This window comes from Acyrthosiphon pisum, chromosome A2, assembly GCF_005508785.2.
Source record: "Acyrthosiphon pisum isolate AL4f chromosome A2, pea_aphid_22Mar2018_4r6ur, whole genome shotgun sequence".
In the NCBI taxonomy this organism is placed as follows: Eukaryota; Metazoa; Arthropoda; class Insecta; order Hemiptera; family Aphididae; genus Acyrthosiphon; species Acyrthosiphon pisum.
In genome coordinates this window covers 62,285,452-62,307,615 of record NC_042495.1, presented here as the reverse complement: position 1 = coordinate 62,307,615, position 22,164 = coordinate 62,285,452, and the positions used below count along the sequence as shown (strand labels likewise).

General features: G+C 28.7%; 1 protein-coding gene across 1 annotated transcript in view; it reads left to right on the top strand.

Moving 5' to 3' along the window:
* Positions 1 to 1,508: 1,508 nt before the first annotated feature.
* The window catches only part of LOC100572243, a 76,677-nt gene continuing 56,021 nt past the window's right edge, over positions 1,509 to 22,164 (top strand). Inside the window, exon 1 of the mRNA XM_003243308.4 lies at positions 1,509 to 2,648. Coding sequence (XP_003243356.1) covers positions 2,288 to 2,648 — 361 coding nt within the window. The 5' untranslated portion in view covers positions 1,509 to 2,287. The remainder of the gene's footprint in view (positions 2,649 to 22,164) is intronic.

The window sequence follows — 22,164 nt, the reverse complement described above, 5'->3', positions numbered from 1 at the left end:
ATTTATACATCGCAAAATCGCGTTGAATAGACAACATTTTATATATCTTTTTCGGAGTTAATTTCGGATTCTATATGGTTTTGTTATTTTTAATGCCTTTTATTATTAATTATTACTAACCTATATTAATTAATGAAAGTGTACTAATTATTTAAAACGAGATAAATTTTTTCTAATAAAAATTAAAATCGATTAGGTATTAATAAAATACAAGCTTGTAAGTTGTAGTACTTCAGATAAAAGGCCATTTTATCATGCAGGTTGCAGGTACATATTATTATAACCCTATATTATTTTTTTTTATTACTAGTATATGTATAGTAGGTAAATACCAGGGGCGGACTGGCCAGGTGTGCTAGTGTGCCGTAATATGTTGTATGGTTATATGTGTGGGCCAGGCCGCCGGGGGCATTTGAAATTTTGAACATTTTACGATATTACTAATAAATTTATTTAAATTTATTTTTAAATACGAAACAATTTAAAAGACACTGCTATTGGTTGGTACAATTCTTCAATAAGTTCATAGTCGAACCATAAATTTATAATAATAATAATTGTATGAGCATATTAGGTAGGTTGTACCAATAGTGTATTATAATTCCTTAAGCAACAATTTTAAAAAAGCAGTTTTTTCTAGAAAAATGTGTAAACACTTTATCTGGTTTGATTGGTACATCGACCGCCAGAAAGTTATTGTTAAATTACAATTATTGAACCATTTGCAAATATTTATGAAAATATTGTAGATTTGTTGAAAAAGAGAACAGATAACATTTATATACAGTTTATATAGAAGTAATGACTATAATAACACGACGATTCTGAAACTGATGAAGATGATTTTGGTTTAATAAGAGTATGAAATAAATGATAAGAACAATAACAAACAAACATCAATAATATCAAAAGGATTATACATTTATGATTCTTAAAAAATTCATAATATTATAACCTATTGGCTATTGCCTATTTATAATTTATACCCGAAAAAGTAGGTATTCATAAAGAAGTTGTCATAAAGGGGTTTGAGCCGTTTATTTTTATAGAATACTGGGCTGTTTACCTCCCAGTCCACCCCTGGTAAATACTAAATAACAATATATTATAATTTATAAGAAAAAAAAATTGATAATAGTTTTAAAGGCTTTAAAGGTAGTATACGTAGGTTTATTATTACTTGATTTTAAATGCTGTTTCTACAAGCTTTTACTTTTTAGTGCTTCGATGTCCGTACTCTACGGCTCTACACATGACGATCGTTTGGATTGGATTTCAACACAATATAGTTTATTATACTTAACGATAATCCGATAATCGTATCAACCACAACAAGAACAAGAACAAAATAATATAATATACACATTCACACTAATCGAGCATCACGGCGGTGCGGCGCGCGCGAACCACCAGACCGGCTATAGTGGCTCCATCTGTGGGCCGCACGCGCGCGCCGGGTCACATGGTCTGACCGACAAATTGAATACCGTCTGGCGGTCCCCGTGATTCCGTGATTCCTCGCGTTCGCCACTCTCTCGGCCAGTCACCAACCGCACGTCGCGCAGTTTATTAGAGGGGAAAGAACAGAAGACGTAAAGAGGAAAAAATTAAATAAATAGTGATCCGATCGACAAGACGACGCGAGCGAGACGGACGCGGCACACGACGTGACCGACCGGCCGGCCGTTTCTCGAGTAAAAACGATAATAACAAAAATAATATTATTAATATTATTCGAAAAAACGAGACGAACAAGTGACCTTTTTTTGCGCGAATTTATCCGTCTGATTTTTTTTTTTTTTTTATTACCTACCTACGTTTTCGCGCGTTTCGACCTCTAATTCGTTGCAAAATTCGAGCGCGCGTGATCCGGCCTCGTACCTATTATATTCGTATGCCTAATATTCACACGTAGTTTTTCCGCCAGTTTAAATTTTTCTTCCGTTGGTTTAAAAAAAAAAAATTATTAAAAGTTGTTTTTTGGAGCTTTTGGATTACGAAAACCGCGGCGTAATCGCTGTTTGATCGGTCCGCGGCTATGTCGGCGGGACGGGTCACCCCGTAGGGTAAACACACGCCGTAACAATATTTCGGCCTTTGATCAGCCGCCGCGGACGTAATAATAGTAATATTATCCTCGTCGTCGACACCCGTAAACCGCTCGCCCGACTACCGCGTACCCGCCGGCGGTATGCGGACGCCGTGCGAAGCGGGCACCGGCGTCCGGCGCGACGGACCCTGACCCGGCGGTACCCTGCCCGGTACCACCCAGCAATGGCCTAAAGTCATGGTGAAACGGTCGCACTGCAGCAGCAGCAACAGCGGCGGCGGCCACCGGCGGAGTGTTGTGGTGACGGTCAGCGTGTTGGCGTTATACGCCGTGTTGTGCGGTGGCGCGGTGTCGGGCACGTCTGCACTCGGAGACCGAGCCGCGTATTACGGCGTTGCGGCGGCCGCGGAACGGGTGGACGACGTGGCGCTGGTGGCCGCGGTCGCGGGCTCGGCGGCCAGGAACGGCCGGTCGTCGGCCAACTTGTCGCACATAACAGGCACCGCCAGGAAAATCAAGATGTTCATCAAAAACCGATACCTGCAGGTGTTCCCGGACGGTACGGTGAACAGCACGGCCGAGGATACGAACGATTATGGTGAGTCCTACATTGTTATTATTGCCTATAATATATAAAGACTACAGACAGGATTACTATAATATTATTCAATGATAGTAATAATAATAATATAATACCTACCTACCGATATACCTACGCCTACCTTATAATATTATAATTATTATATAATACGCACAACGTCCGTTTTATATGTTTTATCGTATAATATCGCTGTGTCGGTCAAGATGAGTAGTGGTAACGTTTTTAAAAAAATAATTTTTCTATTTTTTATTCCTTATTTATTCCACCGACAAGATAATGCGCGCGATTTAAACGCGACCGCGCTGCCGGGTCGTCGTTGGAAATCCTAAATCTCCAATGCCCACACGTTCCTATTAACCGAAATACGTCTTGTAAGCATTTATAATACCTATAGCATTATGTATAATATGTGTATCGAACGAAACGATCGGTTGTTATTACTCTATATATTATAATATTATAATATGTTAAACGCGCCATATTATCGAAACGCCTCAGCGCCGAGGTGCAAATTTAATGTTGTGTTGCGATAGGTATAATATTATCAGTCACACGACGCTCCGAGATTATTATTTATTAATCGGATATAATCACGGTTAATGGGCCTATAATAATAATAATAACACGGCCTATACGGCTATATTATATACGTGTTTTATATTATACCTACACACACGAAGGAAACGAATATTCCTGTTTTCGGTACCGACGCCTCAGGTACCGATCGATATCTTTCAATTTGACAAGTTTCAAGCGATGTATGCATGCATGTAATATGTGTGTGTGTGAATGTGTTTTTAAACACTGCGATTACATATTTTTATGTCTAAAGCGATTACGTTTTGTTTTAACTTATTTGAATTATAGTACAGGCACAAAGATATTTTATATTATAATTCATAACATATACATCTGTTGTGGAATTAACCAATGTTCACGCAGATAAAACTAAAATACTAAAAATCATTGAACGATTCTGAAACAGAAAGACATTTTGGCGATTTCAACATTATTAGCATAGTAGTCATAGTAACTATGGAAATAGGTTACCAAACTAAATAATGCATTAATGTATCATAATTCATACATATTATATAGTATTACCTACTATAGATTATAGTACACAATTAACCGTTTGATCACGTGGTCATAGGTTTCATCACATATTACAATGATATATATAAATGTACCTAATATTATAATTAAATGCATAAAACTAATAAGTGATTTAAAGTTACACAATTTGTGAATATTTGAAACGTAGACGATAAAATGTAGTTTTTCTTCAATCACGTAAGAAATATTGCATTTTGTTCTGTAACTTGACTATTACGTCTTCACTCGAAGTTTTTGGATTAAATATTTCATAATTATTTTCAAAGTTATATATGTCAATAAATAAAGTCCACGAGGTCTTACGTTTATTTTTAATATATCATCGACCATGTGATACCTATATGTATTCAGTATTAATATAAATGGAACTTTAAAGTAAATTGTTTTTAAAAGTGCAAGACATTTTATCTGCAATTAGTAAGTGCTTAAAAAAATGTTGGTTTGGCTAAATTAGTCATTAGTAACATTAAAATATTAATCAAAGTAATCATCACAAATTGTATAAAATATTACTATTACGATGTTTGATTTCTTTGTGAGTATAATTGCATTAAATTCAATTAACTATTATCAATCAATTTTAACAATAGTATATCATAATATTTTATACATCAACATTTAATATGACATCAGTTTAAACTAAAATTCACCATTATAGCTTATAAGTTATAAGTTATAACTTATAACATATAAATGATACGTGTTCGCACTTATAACAAAAATGAAAAAAAAAATGTAAATATATTGTATAATTAATGTCTAAATTAAAAATGCAATTTATAAAATATATTATACTATCTTTCGATCAAAATGTAAATGTACATAGGTATCTACATAGTACATAGCTGTATGTATATTAAATAGGAAATCTAATGAACTGTTTTATCCACAATAAAAAATAAAAAAAAAACAATTATATACATTTTAATATAAAATGCATTGAGTTCTAGTTACTTATATTTATAAAGTAATTTCGTTGTAAAACACCTATTAAAAACAGTTTATTATAATTTAAAATAAATCCTGACCATTTATTAATATTAGTATTATGAAAACAAACCTATATATATATTTTATTTAATAATATTACATTAAGTTTGTAGGTTTACACAGTTTTATAAATTGTTATCATTATCGTTTATAAAAATGTAATACTACTTGAATCACAAAATTGATGTATTGTTTTAATTTATTGTTAATTATTCATTTATTATTATATAGTATTTATCAAATATTTTTTATATAAATGTGAAATATCACTTTTGATTTTTGATGGATACAACATAATTAGTTTTACAAATCATTTTTTTATTAAATTGTTGTAATTAGTATATTGAGAATGGATAATATTTTTTTTTTATCAATCTATAGTAATTATAATACAAGAGATTTTATTTTGTGAAGAACAAACAAAATTGTCAATATATTACGTAACATTTATGTTTTTAGTGCAATTATTTATCATTGACCATAATATTCATATATTATTATAAGGACTTAAAAGTTTCAGGGGCTTACACAACTCTCGTATTTTATTTTTTAAATATTGTGCTACACAATATCTGCTTCGTCGATCAAAATTCGTGTGATAGAACTTTTTGAATTAATTAATTATTAAAAAATATTTAGCAATTAAACACCGTTTAAATACATATATATGTATATATATTTATATATTAGGTTAGGTTTACCTATTAACTTGTCTATCTCGGAAAAATTATAGGTACCTATACCAACTTCAATAGTTGAGTCACTTTATCCTCTTTAACCCTGTAAGGATGGCTTGGTAATTTTTATTTATTTATTTATTTATTTTTTTTTTTGGGGGGGGGGAGGGGTTGTACAAATCTGATCATAATTTTCTTTCAATAAGTAGTATTATTTATTTATACATTTTCTCAGGTAATTGATATTTCATTTCTTAGTTATTACCTACCAATATAAAATTACTCAATTCCATTAAACATAGTTGACCTTTCTGGGTGTTTAGAAAAACAACTAGATATTATATGAAATAGATTTTGAATTTAATAAATGGAACAAAGTGAAGTTTTTCGTATTTTACAAATAACACTCCAACGCCACTACGAAACCAAAATCGTTGTTCGAAAGTTAAAGTTTATCGTTACTTTCAATTTTAAACTCAAAACTTAACTCCGAAATACCCGTTAAACGTAAACTATTCAATTCTGGTGTTTGGTTCTAATCTTTTAAACTTAAATTGTATTTTCGACTGTACTGAAATATAAGTATGTCTACAGACAGGCGCCAATCCTGCTTACCCTTTACTGAAATAGTTTTTATGTTTTTATTTTTAATCTTGTGTTTTATTTTAAATTTGAATTATTTTGTTAATGTTATCTTAATTATTTTTGAATGATAAAATCTATATTGTTTCTAAATATACTTGTTTACATCATAAATAATTTTATAACATGCTACAATGATACATACTTTAGAAAATACTATTAATTATTTGGATATAAATTATATAATTGTTTTTATCTTCTTTAAAATGTGTATTTTGATAAGAAATAGAATTAACGAGTGATCTACTATTTGTTTGAAGTATGATGTCAGAAAAATAATTATGTAAACATCAATTACGATTTTTCTACTACAAAGAACTAAATTTAATATAGTACGTATCTTGATGTTTGTATTTTTTATATAAACGTAATTTAAATTTTTCGGTATTTGTAACATAAATTTCCAGTCCAATTTAAAAAAAATAAATACAATTTGGGTATCAAGGTCACCCAATGTTGAGTTGAGAATAATTTTTCCCTTCACACACATATATAATATATATACAACGTAGATAGTTGAATTTTGTGAAAACGTAAAGAGAACCGGCTTCTGTTCATTGTCCTCTGGAATTCTTTAGATTCGGATGATGATGAAAAGATAATTTGTTAATAAACGAATGTTGAATGAACTACCATTGGCAATAAATCAATGGGACCAGCTAGCTTACCAATACCAAAAAAACTCTATTCGTTAGACCAAAAGATTTTAATATTTTAATTTTATACAAGTATCATTTTGGCTACACACAATTCTTTTCTATTCCGTAATATAATAGTAATAACACTTAATTGTTTCAAAATGTCCAAATCAACAAAATTGGTACGCAATTATTTTATGTAAAAATGATTAATAATATTATTTTTAACTAATTTTAATATTTTTAATATATTATTATGTATCCGCTAGGAGCAAATAAAATATTGTTTAGAATTACTCAATTACATTTTATGACGTGCAGATTTTGAATAATGCTCGATAGTAGGTATTTTTTATAGAAGTAGTTATTTTCACAAGTATCTATATGTTGATAATTATCAGTCTAGTAAAAAATACTTTTATTTTGTATTCGGAATACGTATTCGAATAAATGAGAATTAAAGTATCCGAATACTATCAGAATACTTTTTTTCAAAACTAGTTTTTGACAGTTTTTGAATGATTGGTATTTAACATTTATTAATTAATAATTAAACATATAACGTAATCATAAGTTATTTATACATTTTGACCACATATGATTTGGCCGATACGGGCCATACGGGATACAACACATTGGTGTTTATAAAAATAATCATATCATGGGCCAATATTATATTTCGTTTAAAGAATAAAATTAATGTTCATGATTTATAATATGTCTTGTCACAAATTTAAAACTATTCTTCTGGATCGAAAAAATGTATTTTTTTAATGAATAAAAAATACAAATAAAAGTATTCAGAATACGTATTCGAATACTTCTTAAAAAAAGTATTTAAAATAGCATTCGAATACAAAAAAAGTATTCAAATACTTTTATTTGAATACATTTATGCGAATACTTTACAAGACTGATAATTATGAATGAACGTTACCTTTTCGAAGTTGATATTATAATAAATTGTTTTTAGTGATTTTACGGTGTAGTGTTCAAAAATGAAATTTCTTAAAATACAGCCTATAGACCATAACCAAAAACCATACTACCCGATTGTTACTCCACTGCTAAGAAAACCGATAAACACCATTCGTATTTAGTTTTTAACGTAGGTAGGTAAATCATTATTTTTTCTATATAATTTATTATTTTATTATGAAAATTGTTTGGTATTCGTCTTTTGTAAATCATTATAATTTAACATAATATACTTATAATTATAGTATTACAATTATAATGAAGTTCATGGCTAATACGCTTATAAGTAATATTAATTTATATAAAAATATAACATTAAATTAATAACTAAAGTATAATATGCATATTTAGTATTTACTCATAGAATTCCACAACAATTTCGTTTATATTCTAAACTTCTCACAGTATTCAGCGAGCCAAAATTATCACGGCTTTAACATCATATGTATTTATTATAAATGTTGTTATTGATTGTCTAATTGATTTTTAGTCATAAAATAATTCTCGTAATATTGTGATTTTAAATTAAACCCTACCGTGTACATTTACACTATATTTACATATTTATACTACATTGTAATAGCAATGTAAGACATTTATAAATATATTATGTAATTATTTCTTATATAGGTACCAGCTGAAGTTTAAAATTGAATACATTTTTGAAATATTATTTCGCAATAAAAATATATAGGTACTACGCGCGTTTTATCCCCATTCAAAAAATCAAAATCTTAGACATTCTATAGGTGGCCACATGTGTGTGTAATAAATTCTAATAAAAAATAAGGTGTACCTACTGAGGAAGTTTATAAAATCGTTATAACGATATTTATTCAACCGTTGGTTTATTATTATAATTTTTTTTATGCAATAGATTAGAGCTCTAGTGGATATGACTTCTAAAAAATGTATCAGTTATTATGTAGTATAAATGTTAAATGTAAATACAATGAAATTTGACACTAATTATAATTATTATTATAATTTAACTAAGTATATAATATTACATTCATTTGAGTTACAAGAACCTTCAGCAAAAAGTATAGAGTCGAGGTCAAATTGTTTTAATGCTATATAGATACAAACAAAAATTAAGATCTATTGGTCAAATTAATTTGCTAATGCCACATCAAACTGAGCAATTCAACAACGTAAATAAAATATGAATATAACATAATAGTTATATTATGTCAGTGATTGACGGTACCTATAGTTATTATTACAATAATCCACATTTTTTGATAAAATCACACTATCTTAGATAGTTATATTTGCCATATTTTTTGGTTGTTGTAATAATTCTGATCAGGTTTAAGCATCACGATTTAAATTCTCATTGACCAATGAGAAAATTTCGAACATACAAATTTTCAGTTAAGGCGAAATTACAGAAGCTGTTCATTCTATATATACTATAATATGTAGACCAATCTTAACAATCTTAACGCTATAACCAGTTTACAACAGTTGTAGTAGACATAGAAAACTGTTTTTTTCACATCAACAGTTGCACAATTCAATATACTGTTTAGTTCCGATAATTAACAAATAGCACTTCCTTCTTCATAATAAGTAAAAAACAATGTGCAAAATAGAAATATTCAGACTAATGACGTAGTTACTATAGCCACTTCAATATTTTAAAAACATACAAATAATCGAAGACAATAATGAGGGTTGATAAAAATAGCTTTCGCTAAATATTATTGATTAAAACTGTTCTAAAATAATACGAGTTAACTTAATAAAAAAGTATTTGTAAATTAAAATTGTATCATTACAAAATTGAACTATATAGATCATATTCATATACAATATTAATATTCTTATAAGCCATAACTGATACTAAAAATATATTTTAAAAAGATCAAATATTGAATTTAAATTATGCATGGTACCTACTACCTAGTATCTAGTACTACTACCCAGTACTTATCACATTCTAACTGAAAATGATTTACAACTTAGCTTAAAATAAATTATATTTTTAAAAATCTATTTTATCTTCCTTAAAAATTACTTTTAAGTTATATTCCATAGTTAATTTTACATTTTTAATGCGTCACTGAACTTTATTATAGTACCTAACCAATATGAAATTAGGTGTGGTATGTATATTAACTATTAAATGATAAATGTTTTAGTATTTTTTTTTCAATAATAAATGAAAACACAAAGAACTTCAACATGTATCTACACAAGTTGTGTGTGATTACTAATATATTAATATTTTTTTACTATATTAAGACGTGTGCATTTTGTCCAAAACCATCATGTACACATATATTTTTTATAAGCAGAAAGTATTATCCGTAATTAGTATGAATAAACGTAAGTTAGTTTTATTTTGAAAAATGAAACTTTTTGTTGGCATATTGTCATTTTAAAATAAACCCCGAGTACCCCCTATGTATTTTTAAACGGGTTTAAAAATATGTACAATATGGAAGACTGATTAGTTATCATATTTTTAGCACTAATCCTCTTTAGTTTGATTCTCATAGATATTACAGCTCTATGACCTCAATGAACTGTCTCGTTATTATTCGTTTCTCATTCATATTTCATTTTTAACTATTTACATCCATTACACTAATAACGTGTTACATGTGTATTATGACCTCTTGTAAGTTGTAACCATTACATGTAGTAACTCGTAATATATTAATATACATAATCTTTTTTAATCTTTTCAAGGACATATCTGGGTAATAATAAAAAAACCAATATGGAAAAAATAAAACTTATGTCAATCCACATTTGAATCGATAGTATGTAATTCAAAATTGTACATCCATGTTTTTAGTTAGGGGGATTTGAAGCGCTATGTTATTTACTTATATTACCTAGCCTTACCTAAACATAGTAACATTTTCAAAAGATTTCAGTGACTTTTGTGCTTTTTATTTTATTTATTTTTTTTTCATTTTCATATTTCCTAATTATAAATTTTAATTATATAAATTATCTATTTATATGAATCGTTCTTAAGCTGTTCTTATAACGCTTTGTTTATCACCATTGAAACGAATAAAATTAAATAAAAAAGATTCCCTCGTCCGTTCAGAACCGTTTTTTATCGAATACAGTAAAATTACACTATCCTGTCTGAGGACCGAAGGGACGATGGACAAACATCCACCACCGAAAGTAAAGCAGTATACAGTGACCCACTTGTAACCTACTGTACAGAAGAGTGACATCCACTTACCCACTTTTTTTAAATATTTATTTGCAATATAATAAGGTAATATTAACATTATATAATTATTGTTATATTTTTCACAACTCTATACAGCAATCGTATAAACTGATTTCCTCGGAAAACTATGATATTAAATATATATTTTACTTTTTCTCATTTTTTATTTATTTTACTTTATGCCGAATATGTAGGTATTTGTTATTTATAATACAATATAATTTGTTTATAAAGAATTTAATGTTTCAAACTATTTAAATCGAATGACCTTAATATAGGTTTTGATTTAATAACCTGTATTTAATAGATCTATTGTTTTTAGAAATATTAATCTTTAATAACAATTATTTTTATATGACAACGTTATTGACGTTACATTAATCTTACGAGTAGGTATATTGTAGTCTATGGCCTAAAAAGTACGGGTGTTTTCACATTGGCTTGACATTGGAGACGACTACCCAACAAACGTCACACGTACGTTCTCATAGTGAGATGAAAACACTGATATAAATATTGTACTTAATCTTAATACATCTGTGTATGGATGCGTCGATGCGAACGATAATCATTTGATGCATTTCAATCGGTAACATATGGACAACAATCTAGTTGGAAGTTGAGTCTTAGATTTAGCTAAATAGCCATAACTCTATAGGTTATGCGCCACTCTCGTCAATATTATTTTATTACGTTCATTTTATCTCCGTGGAAAGATTCTTTATTTCGTGAACCTTGTATTTTTTATATCAAGGGGAATCATACTCCCGTATTGTTTATTATGTTGTGTTTGTATTACATTATAATATTATATTCTAACAGAATGTGAAATAAAAAAATTAAGTTAAAAAAAAAAAATGTCGTTCGTGTAATTTATGATGACCGCGTTCATTAGAAATATTAATACTTTGAAAATTAAAATCAAAATTATTATAATTGTAGGTACAAGTAACTTATATCATATCTAATTAATGTTATTACAGTTTAATAACATGGTGGATAAACTATAATGAATAATATCTCAACATGTAATTTTGCACCAATTAATAAAAAAAAATCATCAACAAAGATCATAGACGAATTTGTTTTAATAATTATTATATAATTTATAACATTTGTATAGAGCGATAGTATTTAGTTTTTAACGTATAGTTATAATATATTTTCATATCAGGTACACGAAATGGTGTCGGAAATAGGATATCGGAAAATCGTTTTGGATTTAATTTAGTGTATATTAAACACTATGTCCCGGGGGGGCATTTCAAGGTGTGGGACCGCTTGTTAAACACTTCGATTTTAAGTTCGTATATTCTTTTTATTACCTATGTTAAACAGTCGGGAAGAAGTATTGTTATATAATATTATTGTCGAGTTATTACTTATTATCTCTGGGCCACTAGACCGCCGCGAAAACGTATTTTTTTAAATATTGTTTATTTGAATTAAAAGTGTAAATTGAATAATTCTGAATTCCATTAACTCCAAATCATCTATTCGTGAATGAGTTATTGAAACGTTTGTTTAGATTTTCACAAACCAGTTTAGTTTATTTTGGAGGTCTCCAATATCGAGCATGCCGGTAATATTTACGTATTTGAACATCTGGAATACGTTTTCATGTAGGTACGTTCGGACGTTCATCTTAAGACCAGATACCACTTGGACTTGGTTCAATTATAAATAACTGATATAAATTAACTAAAAATCTATATCTTTGTGTTCGACGTAGGTACGTGTATATTTTAAATTATCTTATGATAACTTTTATTAACGATAACCATTATTAAAATAAATATTTTAAACGCCGTCCGCTATTAATACACTTTTATCTACTTAATAATGTCACTATAGGATTTATAGTCAGTTAAAAGAAAATTGTTTTTGTTGCATACTAAAATGGTCTGCTGAAAATAGAAAATCCGAATTAGTTGTTTAAAATTTCAAACACTCGTTTCTAAAGGCCGAGAGAGTCGTTACAAATAAAAATTATGCCAAAATATTTGATGTTACGTGCGGTTAAAATATTAATACATATGTTTTTGTTTATATATAACACTAAAATATAATATGTACCTCTTTAACTGGCAGATATATATTATATATATTGTTAAAAGATTTTGCCATAAGAAAAGTTATTATTTGGAAGATAGGTCGGCTTAATATTTATTATTTACGATGTTAGTACCTTATGTATTATATTTATATGGAGTAATTTTATATCACTAAATTTAGAATACATCATTTGTTTTGTGATATATATCACTGACGTATACAATGTACGCATATTATTTTTATTTTTGGCAATATGAAGATATTGATACAAACAATAAGTACCATTTCCGCAAACTTGTTAACAAAATATGCAATAAAATTAACTTTTAAGGATAAAGTGGATTATTTTTTATGTATATTATGTTTTAATATTATTAATATTCAACTTATAATTTTTTATGTTTTATTAATTTATTATAATATAGGTACTTAGTAAAATAGTAACAACTAACAATATTGAATACCTAACTACTAGTTATAATTATGTTAAAATAATTGTAACTATCGTATAATATATTATGATTTCAAATCAAATGACATGAAAGTGATAAATATAGTATGTATTGGCATACTTTCAAAGACAGAAATGAGAAAAGGTATGTAATTGGTATCTAAAATTATCTCGATACTTTGGTCAAAGAGTTTCTTACTGTAGTTGGTACCTACATTATATAAATATTACTGAACATTTTTTTTTCTAGTATAAATCATATCAATATAATTAATTTTTTATAATAGATGATAGGTACTTTACCTAATTTTATAAATGTTGATATCTCTTTCTACGAAAGCTGTACCTACCTCCTATAATTTTCATAATATGATTATACAATTAACGTAGTACTTTTGGTGTATTTAAATTGATGCACATAAATATATAATTATAATAAACACATTTTTATACTTTATATTTAATAAATAACAGTGTAAGTATAACTTTAGTGGGTCATTTTAATGTTTATTATAAAAAAAAAATTCAGTTGTTCTGAGGTTTCAATTATTGTTTTTTGTTTTTATATTTTGTTGATAATTTTAAACACTAATTATCTGTGTAGTGTGTACTATTACAAATTACAACAGTAATCAAATTAAAAATGTTAAATGAACACTCAATGCTTAGACTAATAGTTTATAGTGTGTGAAATGTTTAAATAATATTAATTAGTAATTCTTTTATATTGTTCGATTGCAATAATTGTATACTGGAAACCAGTGTGATTTAAAAATAGTGCAATTAATATAATTACATAGTGTGTAATTTTTAGATTAAAATACATAATACTACATAATTTTCATACCCATTCATACCCATTTATATTATATGTTTATTTAATATAAGTATGCACTGTTAAAATCTTTAAATTAAAATTTTTTACTGATACAGATCGGCATTACATTTTACAGCAGAGGACATATTGTAATTAATATTAGTTTCCTTTGAGTGCGCTGTTTGATAAATAATAACCGTATGACCTATTAAAAATATTCTTAATATCACACACGCACTCATTGTACTAATGGACTTTTTAAACGACAATATGATTATTACGTTATATCGGTTGTTTGGTAAATTCAAAGATCGTGTTTCGTAGAATAGAATTCCTAAACTGTTGTTGGAGTGCATAATTCGAATTATTTAGACTCAAGGGACAGCGCCACTGGGATATTTATCGTGGGCACCGTTCATTTTTACCGGTCCGACGTACACAATAGAGACCAAAAAGCGTTTGTAAATAACTTCAGTGGCGTATTAGCTCACAAAAGTAGCCCGGAACCACACACATACTTGAAGGTATGCGAGATTTTCCAAAAAAATATAGTTACGTATGATCGGAATTTCATTTGCCTCCTTACTGATCTCTCACGGATCTCAGTAAAGTGTTATGTATTTTTTACGTATAAAACTCGACCAACAAGTCGAAGCCCACACTGCTATGTGCCGTGAGAACGTCATGCGCCTACTCATTGGAGTAATATTAGTACCTATTATATATTTTTAAGAAGTATTTTTTTTAATAGTATTTATGTTTTTAATTGTTCTACTAAAAGTCGACCGGTATAATATATATTAATGGAAGAAATCATCTTTAGGCTATCTATTACCTTATATAGTTAATGCACGGAGTTGCATTATTTTTGTTTTCTATGTTTGTTTTTATTTGATTTGTGAAAAAGGTAATATAATATAATGCGTACCTGCATAGATACGATACCTATACTAACTATAATATTTTTAAAAGGAGACTTTCTTGTCTGTGATATCAACAATTAAATAATAATCAGTGTTTATTTTTTTCTTTTATTATAAATCACCAGTAATAATAAAAAAAACATAATTTTCGTGTTTTAAGGACAAAATGCATGACGTGTAGGGTTGAATTCGGGAATAAAAAGTATCTTTATAAAGATCCCGCATTGCTAAGCCTTCTACCTGCCTGTGAAAATTACGTTAAAATTGGTTCTGCCGTTTCGAAGATTAGACACACAGACATACACATAAATTTTATTTATTAGAATGAACTATAGACTATATAATATAGATAGTTTTAATTTCAACACTATACCTACTGCCGATGTATGATTCATTGATTATCATTTTAACTGTGTAAGGTTATCCATTACTATACTTCAATTATTATTCGTTATAATAATAAATTATCCTTTATTACTACCTAACTACGGTTTTAGTCTTCTTTAAATAATTTAATTACTTATCTAGTTCGATCTTTTTGGGTTGTAGAAGTAAAAATATGCATGAACAATTCTCATATACTTCACGTTTAAAGAATACAAATCATTGAAAAAAATCGTTGATATACCGAAGATAATAAAGGAATTTGAATATTAAATATTTAAATCATACTTAATAGTTAATACGTATAGGTAGTCAAAGTTTTTGTAAAATCACATTTTATCAAATCCAGAGTTGTATAATAATTACTGTTTACATATACGTCACGGATACTGTTCAGTGATGAAATGTGTTTTAAATTATTATCTAACATGTCTTCAAATCTTCTTAACGTTATAATGTCAATATGAAGAGTCTGTGGAATCGTAAGTAATTGATGTGAATTATATGAGTACAGTGCATGCCTTTACTTAACGTGGGACTAGGCGAGAAAAATTCCTAATGGCCGATGGAGCGGGCACGCGTCTCCCAGATTTGGTAATAACCGGTCAAGTTTGGTAAACGAGTCGAAATAAACGGTTGGATCTCAAGGGAATCGATCAAACTACAAACTATAGTTTCTAGTCAGTTTACCGATTGTATCAAATAATATATATATATATATAACAATAATAATAAGACAAACGCAATAATATATCATCGACCGGTATCCTCGATAGACACAATAGAATCAAATTTGTACTCATTCAAAGTCAAGAATGTGTATTGTTACACTTCAGTAGCTGTATGACTAAACTGGTTGGTAATCTTGATCCCTCGATCCGCAACTAAAAATCAAGCCATACTGGAAATATACAATATGATAATATTGTTTTGATTCCTTAAATTAATCTATCTTGCACAGACATACCAAACGGTATAGGTATATATAATATAATATTTGAGCGACGGAGTATGTATTATTATTTTATTTTGTCACTGGTACTTCGAATTTGTATGCATGTACGTCACAATAAAAATATATAGGTAGGCTGGTACTAAGATCGGACTATAGCTTTAGAATCTATGATTTTTTTTTTTTTTGGTGCCTGATATATTATGATAATTCATACGAAAGAGAAAGAGAAAACAATAATTTACTGTGGAATACTCGAGAGCGGCGTCTACACGAATTTCATCTCGTATCTAAAACTGGAATAATCGATTCATCAAAATCTGTCTGTATGTACCCGCAGTGCAAATAGTGCCTAAATAGGTATACTACCTATTTGTATACCTACCGTTTGATATCCGACTTAAGTATACGGGACACGATCATCGATGTTCAGAGGCCCCCCTCGACGATCGCGATTAAGTTAATCGATTCGTGTGCACATTATAACATAATTATATAGGTGCGGGTTCTTGGCGAGTTATTATACACATGTTACATGTATCCGTGTAAACGTGTGGAGTGTACCCACAAACAATTAAAATAAAATAAAAAACCTACACGCGACAAAACGCCGCGGTATCGTATACTCGATCGACACGCGAATAATATTATTACATTATGAACGTACGGCTACCGTAGTATTGAAACACGTCGGGCAGGCGATCCGTAAATAGTAGGACGTGGTGTCGTATATTGTATACCTGTATTGCATAATTATTTATCGACCTCGGAATAAAATGTCTATAGTGTTATTAGGTAGCGGTATATAAGGCTCAGTAGATTTCGTACAATTGAGCGTGCGCGGTAAAAATGATACATAGTCGATAAACAATGAAATAAGCATATTGATAACGAATTAACAATATTATATTAAAATAAACATTGCAATTTGAAAATTAATAACCAACTTAAAATAAAAAAAATTACACCACAATCATTAAGGGGAATGACCTACGAAAAGTTATATCTTTACACGGCGCTTTCTAAAGTATCACACGATAAATCGAGGAGTTGTAAAAGTGACTTGTAAAGGGTAGTTATGGAATATAGAAGATATTGGTGAATCTAGTTTGGTGGATAGGCTTACATTAAAAATAATTTTTGAAACAAGTGCTGGCCAATCAATCTTGCACTAGATACTAGATATTGTTTAGAAATTAATTTCACGTCATGAGTATGGGCAAGGAATAAAAGAATAAAGGAACCTTAAGGATATAATAGGCATCAAAGTGCAAGAAACTGCGTTGAACTCTCTCAATCGATACGAGAGCAGTAGAGACTAAAGTGTTTATACTAAAGTAAACACTGTCCGGAAACGGTTTCCGTATAGAATTAGAGACTTGCATGTCATAATTTATGTAGTCAGAGTGGAGAATGGAAATGTGATACGGTAAATTTCATTCATAATATTCGCTTTTCAGAATATCTTAAATACATATCATGTATTATGTATATCATCTATATCATGTTATTATATTCCAGTTTGATTTGGTGTATAAAATTAAAATAACGCATTATTTTATGAAATCACAACTTTATCATGAGCGTAGCATTGTCATCGTTAGAAATAAGTCGCAGTTACACTTTATGTAACAAGTAATTAATTCACTAAATTAGTGTTAAATTAGTAAACTCGGTGTTGGGTAAGTAACTTATCCAGCAGTGCGTATAAATTCATAATACTTATCGTGGACAATGGAATGCGTTTTTCAAACAGAGACGAGACACAACGAACGTAATACGATTCTCTCTCCTCTCCACCATATAATTTGTACCGTAGGTACTTCTATATACGTAATACTAAAATTACGAATATGTAGTAACTGTGCTGCCGCAGTAGGGGGAAGTCTTCTACGAACTTAATAATTATTTCAATAAATATTTAAATGTATGATACAGTATAATATTACGTAGTTATATTACAATTTACATACATATATATTATATACCTACTTAATACATTAATAATAAGTAAGCACTCTAAAAATATAGGTATATACCTGCTCACTACCTCACAACCTCACTCACATAAGTATATCAATATTTAGATTTGTAATTTATATCTTGTATCAATAGTAACATTGGTAGCTTAGAGTCCAGGAGCTTGTATACAATGACTCTGATGAGCTGAAAGCAGTTTTATATAATAGGTACTGCAGTGATAATTGTATAAATTAATATGGTACCATATTTAATATACAGTTAAAATTCAAATCATCCGTATAGGATGTTATTAAAAAATAATTCAATTAGTATATTATATGTGTATAGAATATAAATAATGTAAAATAATAGCACGCGCTGGCACGCTGTTATATAACAATGGAATAGGTACCTATAAAATAGCGAAAAACTATAATGTATGAAAACAAATCACAATACAATCACGAACTCGTTTAATATATTTGGATGTACAATCAACTGAATTTTGGCTAAAAATGAATTCAAAATATTTATTTTGCATAAATTAAACGACTCCACAATTTAATATAGGTAGGTACCTATGTTCTAAGCATATTCTACATAATTGTAATATAAATAATATAATTATTAAGATTTTAGTTGTTCATCGTTTTTGTGCCCGCTATAGGTACCTGTTGCAACTCTACACTTTTTTGATATCTCTGTACGAATTATGATCAGGTTTTCAGCTATCTTACCCACCACGAAGTAAAAAGTCACAGATCTGTGTATATACTTTGGCGTGACTGCGCTAGTTCCAAATGCCAATTCTACGATGCGGCCGGTCGCCAAAAACACATATCGGGCTATAATATATAGGAGCGACATAATGATAATAATATTATACTTTATACTAAATATTATAATATAATACATAGGTATACCTAGTTACAATCTAGCGTAATATTATAATATATAGCCACACCTGATTTCGTGCGTGTAACATTCTTGTGTGCCGCGTGCGTATCACCCGAATACATAAATGTCCGTCAGCTATTTATCAATAATAATAATAATAATAATAATAACACGATGATTTATGCGAAACCAAGTCCGTTGGAACGTTCGTGCGCGTACCTAGGTATCATAATAATATCAGAGAGCTTATACTCGGTGATGGACGGTGAAGTTACAAACAGGTTCGAGGTGTTAACGCAAGTCGATATTCAAAAATCCGCGGGCCACGTATTATTATTATTATTATTATTACCAAGTTACAGTGGTCGTGTTAAGTCGAACATGGAATGAAAAAAAATACCAACATATTATTATACAGGGCGAGCCTCTGCGTTTTCCCGAAGCATAGACTGTCCACCATATTGTACACAATGACTATATATTATTATTTATCATTCAATATTTTTCCAAACAGAATAATATCTTCCATTTTGTCATAATTATCGTATCGAAATAATATGTATATTGTATAGTAGGATTTCGATTTTCGTACCGGTAGCTCCGATACAACCAGTTCTGCGCGGACGACAACAATCTAATTAAGACCGACCGTGTTTTTTTCTACTTAAAATCGTAAACAGTCGAATTACAATGGGGCCGAACCGAGTTTTTTCCTCTCTCAGTGTCTGAGTTTACCGACAGGGCAATACCGGGGACCGATGCATAATTATTGCGCGCCGATTTCCGTTAAAGCTTACGATAAAATTATAAAGAATAAATATTATTTATTAAATATAAATATCTAATGTAAAATTTAACTGATTTGTATATTTTGAAATATAGGTACTTATGTTTTTTTAAGCTATTTGACTGATTAATTTATTATAATCTCATAAGCTTATAATACAACAAACAATATACATCATACGTATTATTATTATGTAATTTCACATCTTAACTTATGATTATAGCTTACTATTTGATCAATTAATTTACATTTAAACACATCAAACCATAGTATATTGTCAATTATTTTAATTTATATTGCAAATAAAACCAATTAGTTCGGTAGGAATTTTTAGTCATTATTCAAATGCGTTTACATAAACAAAATTTTTCCTGCAATACTGAGTGCTATAAAAAATTGCATTTACAACATATAGAATATAGATAATTAAAAATATATCGTACATTCTGCGTGGAACCCAATTTGTCAACACACAGACAATAAAAAAGAATTATAAGTTATTGGAGTATCATAAATTCATATTTAATAACTAATAAGTATTATAATTATGCTAAATGACTGCACATTTTACATTGAGCCACGCTATAAAACTGCACACTACAAAAATCATTAAATTTTTATATTTTTGTTGGTCAACATAAAACATAAAATATTGCTGTGCAATTATTAGTCGTGTTGCAATTATATGACATTTATTATAAACAGCAAACATTTCAAGTACATATTTTAATATGCGGAAACACTTATGAATGCACATATGCACTATATATGAATATAATATACTTTCATTCTTTATTGGATTTATTTTTAGCGTAAACATTAATAAACTCATTAGAACATTGTAACGGTATTTATGATCGCTTGTTAAGATTATTATATTTTACAATAATCATATAATACTGCAACAATTTGATTAGAAAATAACACTTGTGGTTTTTTTTTTTAAAACGTATTTACCAATCAAATTAGCGCAGAGTTGCATCTGGTCAATTTAAACTTAAGTGTAAAGTGTTTTACATAACTGGTTCGAAATGAGACATTTTAGACAAATCATTTGAACAATATATTAAAAATTATGTACTCGTAATACGACCACTTACTATACAATATTATAATAATATGTATTCTCGTATTCAAAATATTATTGAAATTATTTTAATCGTACCTAGTCGTTTTGTCACTGACAATTTCCCTTTTAATGGTACGTAAAAACTTCTGCAGTAACTAACGTTTTAAAAAAGGTGGGTAAGTTGATGTCGCTCTACTGTACAGTAGGTTACAAGTGGGTCACTGTTTAATGGATAGTATTAAATTTGAATTCAATGATATAATATCACTGTTTAAGAAAAACGATTCTGAGCGGAGACGGTATGTCAGTCTAGGTATAAGGTATCTTATATACTTATCTATGGTATTAAAAAATTGACCAATAATAGGTATCTATAATAAATTCCAAATTAATCATATCACAATATCCATTAGGTACTTATAACGCGTTATACATCAACAACAAATCGTGGTACTATCATAGATATATAATAGTATACATTAGAAGTTTCAATAATATACAATCACAACAAAATAACTAAAATAGTTATTCCAAGTTTTTTAATATGTGATTTCGTCCAAATTTGAGCTTAAAATGACTATACAAATAAATTGTGCTTATGTATTTTTTAGATTTTTTGGTAACAGAATTAATACTTAGGTGGAATCTTGTTTTACATTTTTAATCCTTAGATATAAAAATTGAACATTTTATAAATTTTTAATTTAACTACGAAATAATTATTAAATTTTGTAAAAATTTGATCTTTAAATGCTTATAAAAAAAAAATTGTGCCTATGTATTTTTAATAGTTTTCATCTGCTATTGTAACAATATATCAGGGAGCCTTTTATTAAATTTTTACACTTTTTGGCCGAACAGATAAAACTTTATTGATATTTATAGAAAAAAAAAACTAAAAAAATTGAAAACTGACCATGTCCGTAAACAGCTCAAAAAGTGTCAAATTATTTTCAAAATGTCATCGTAT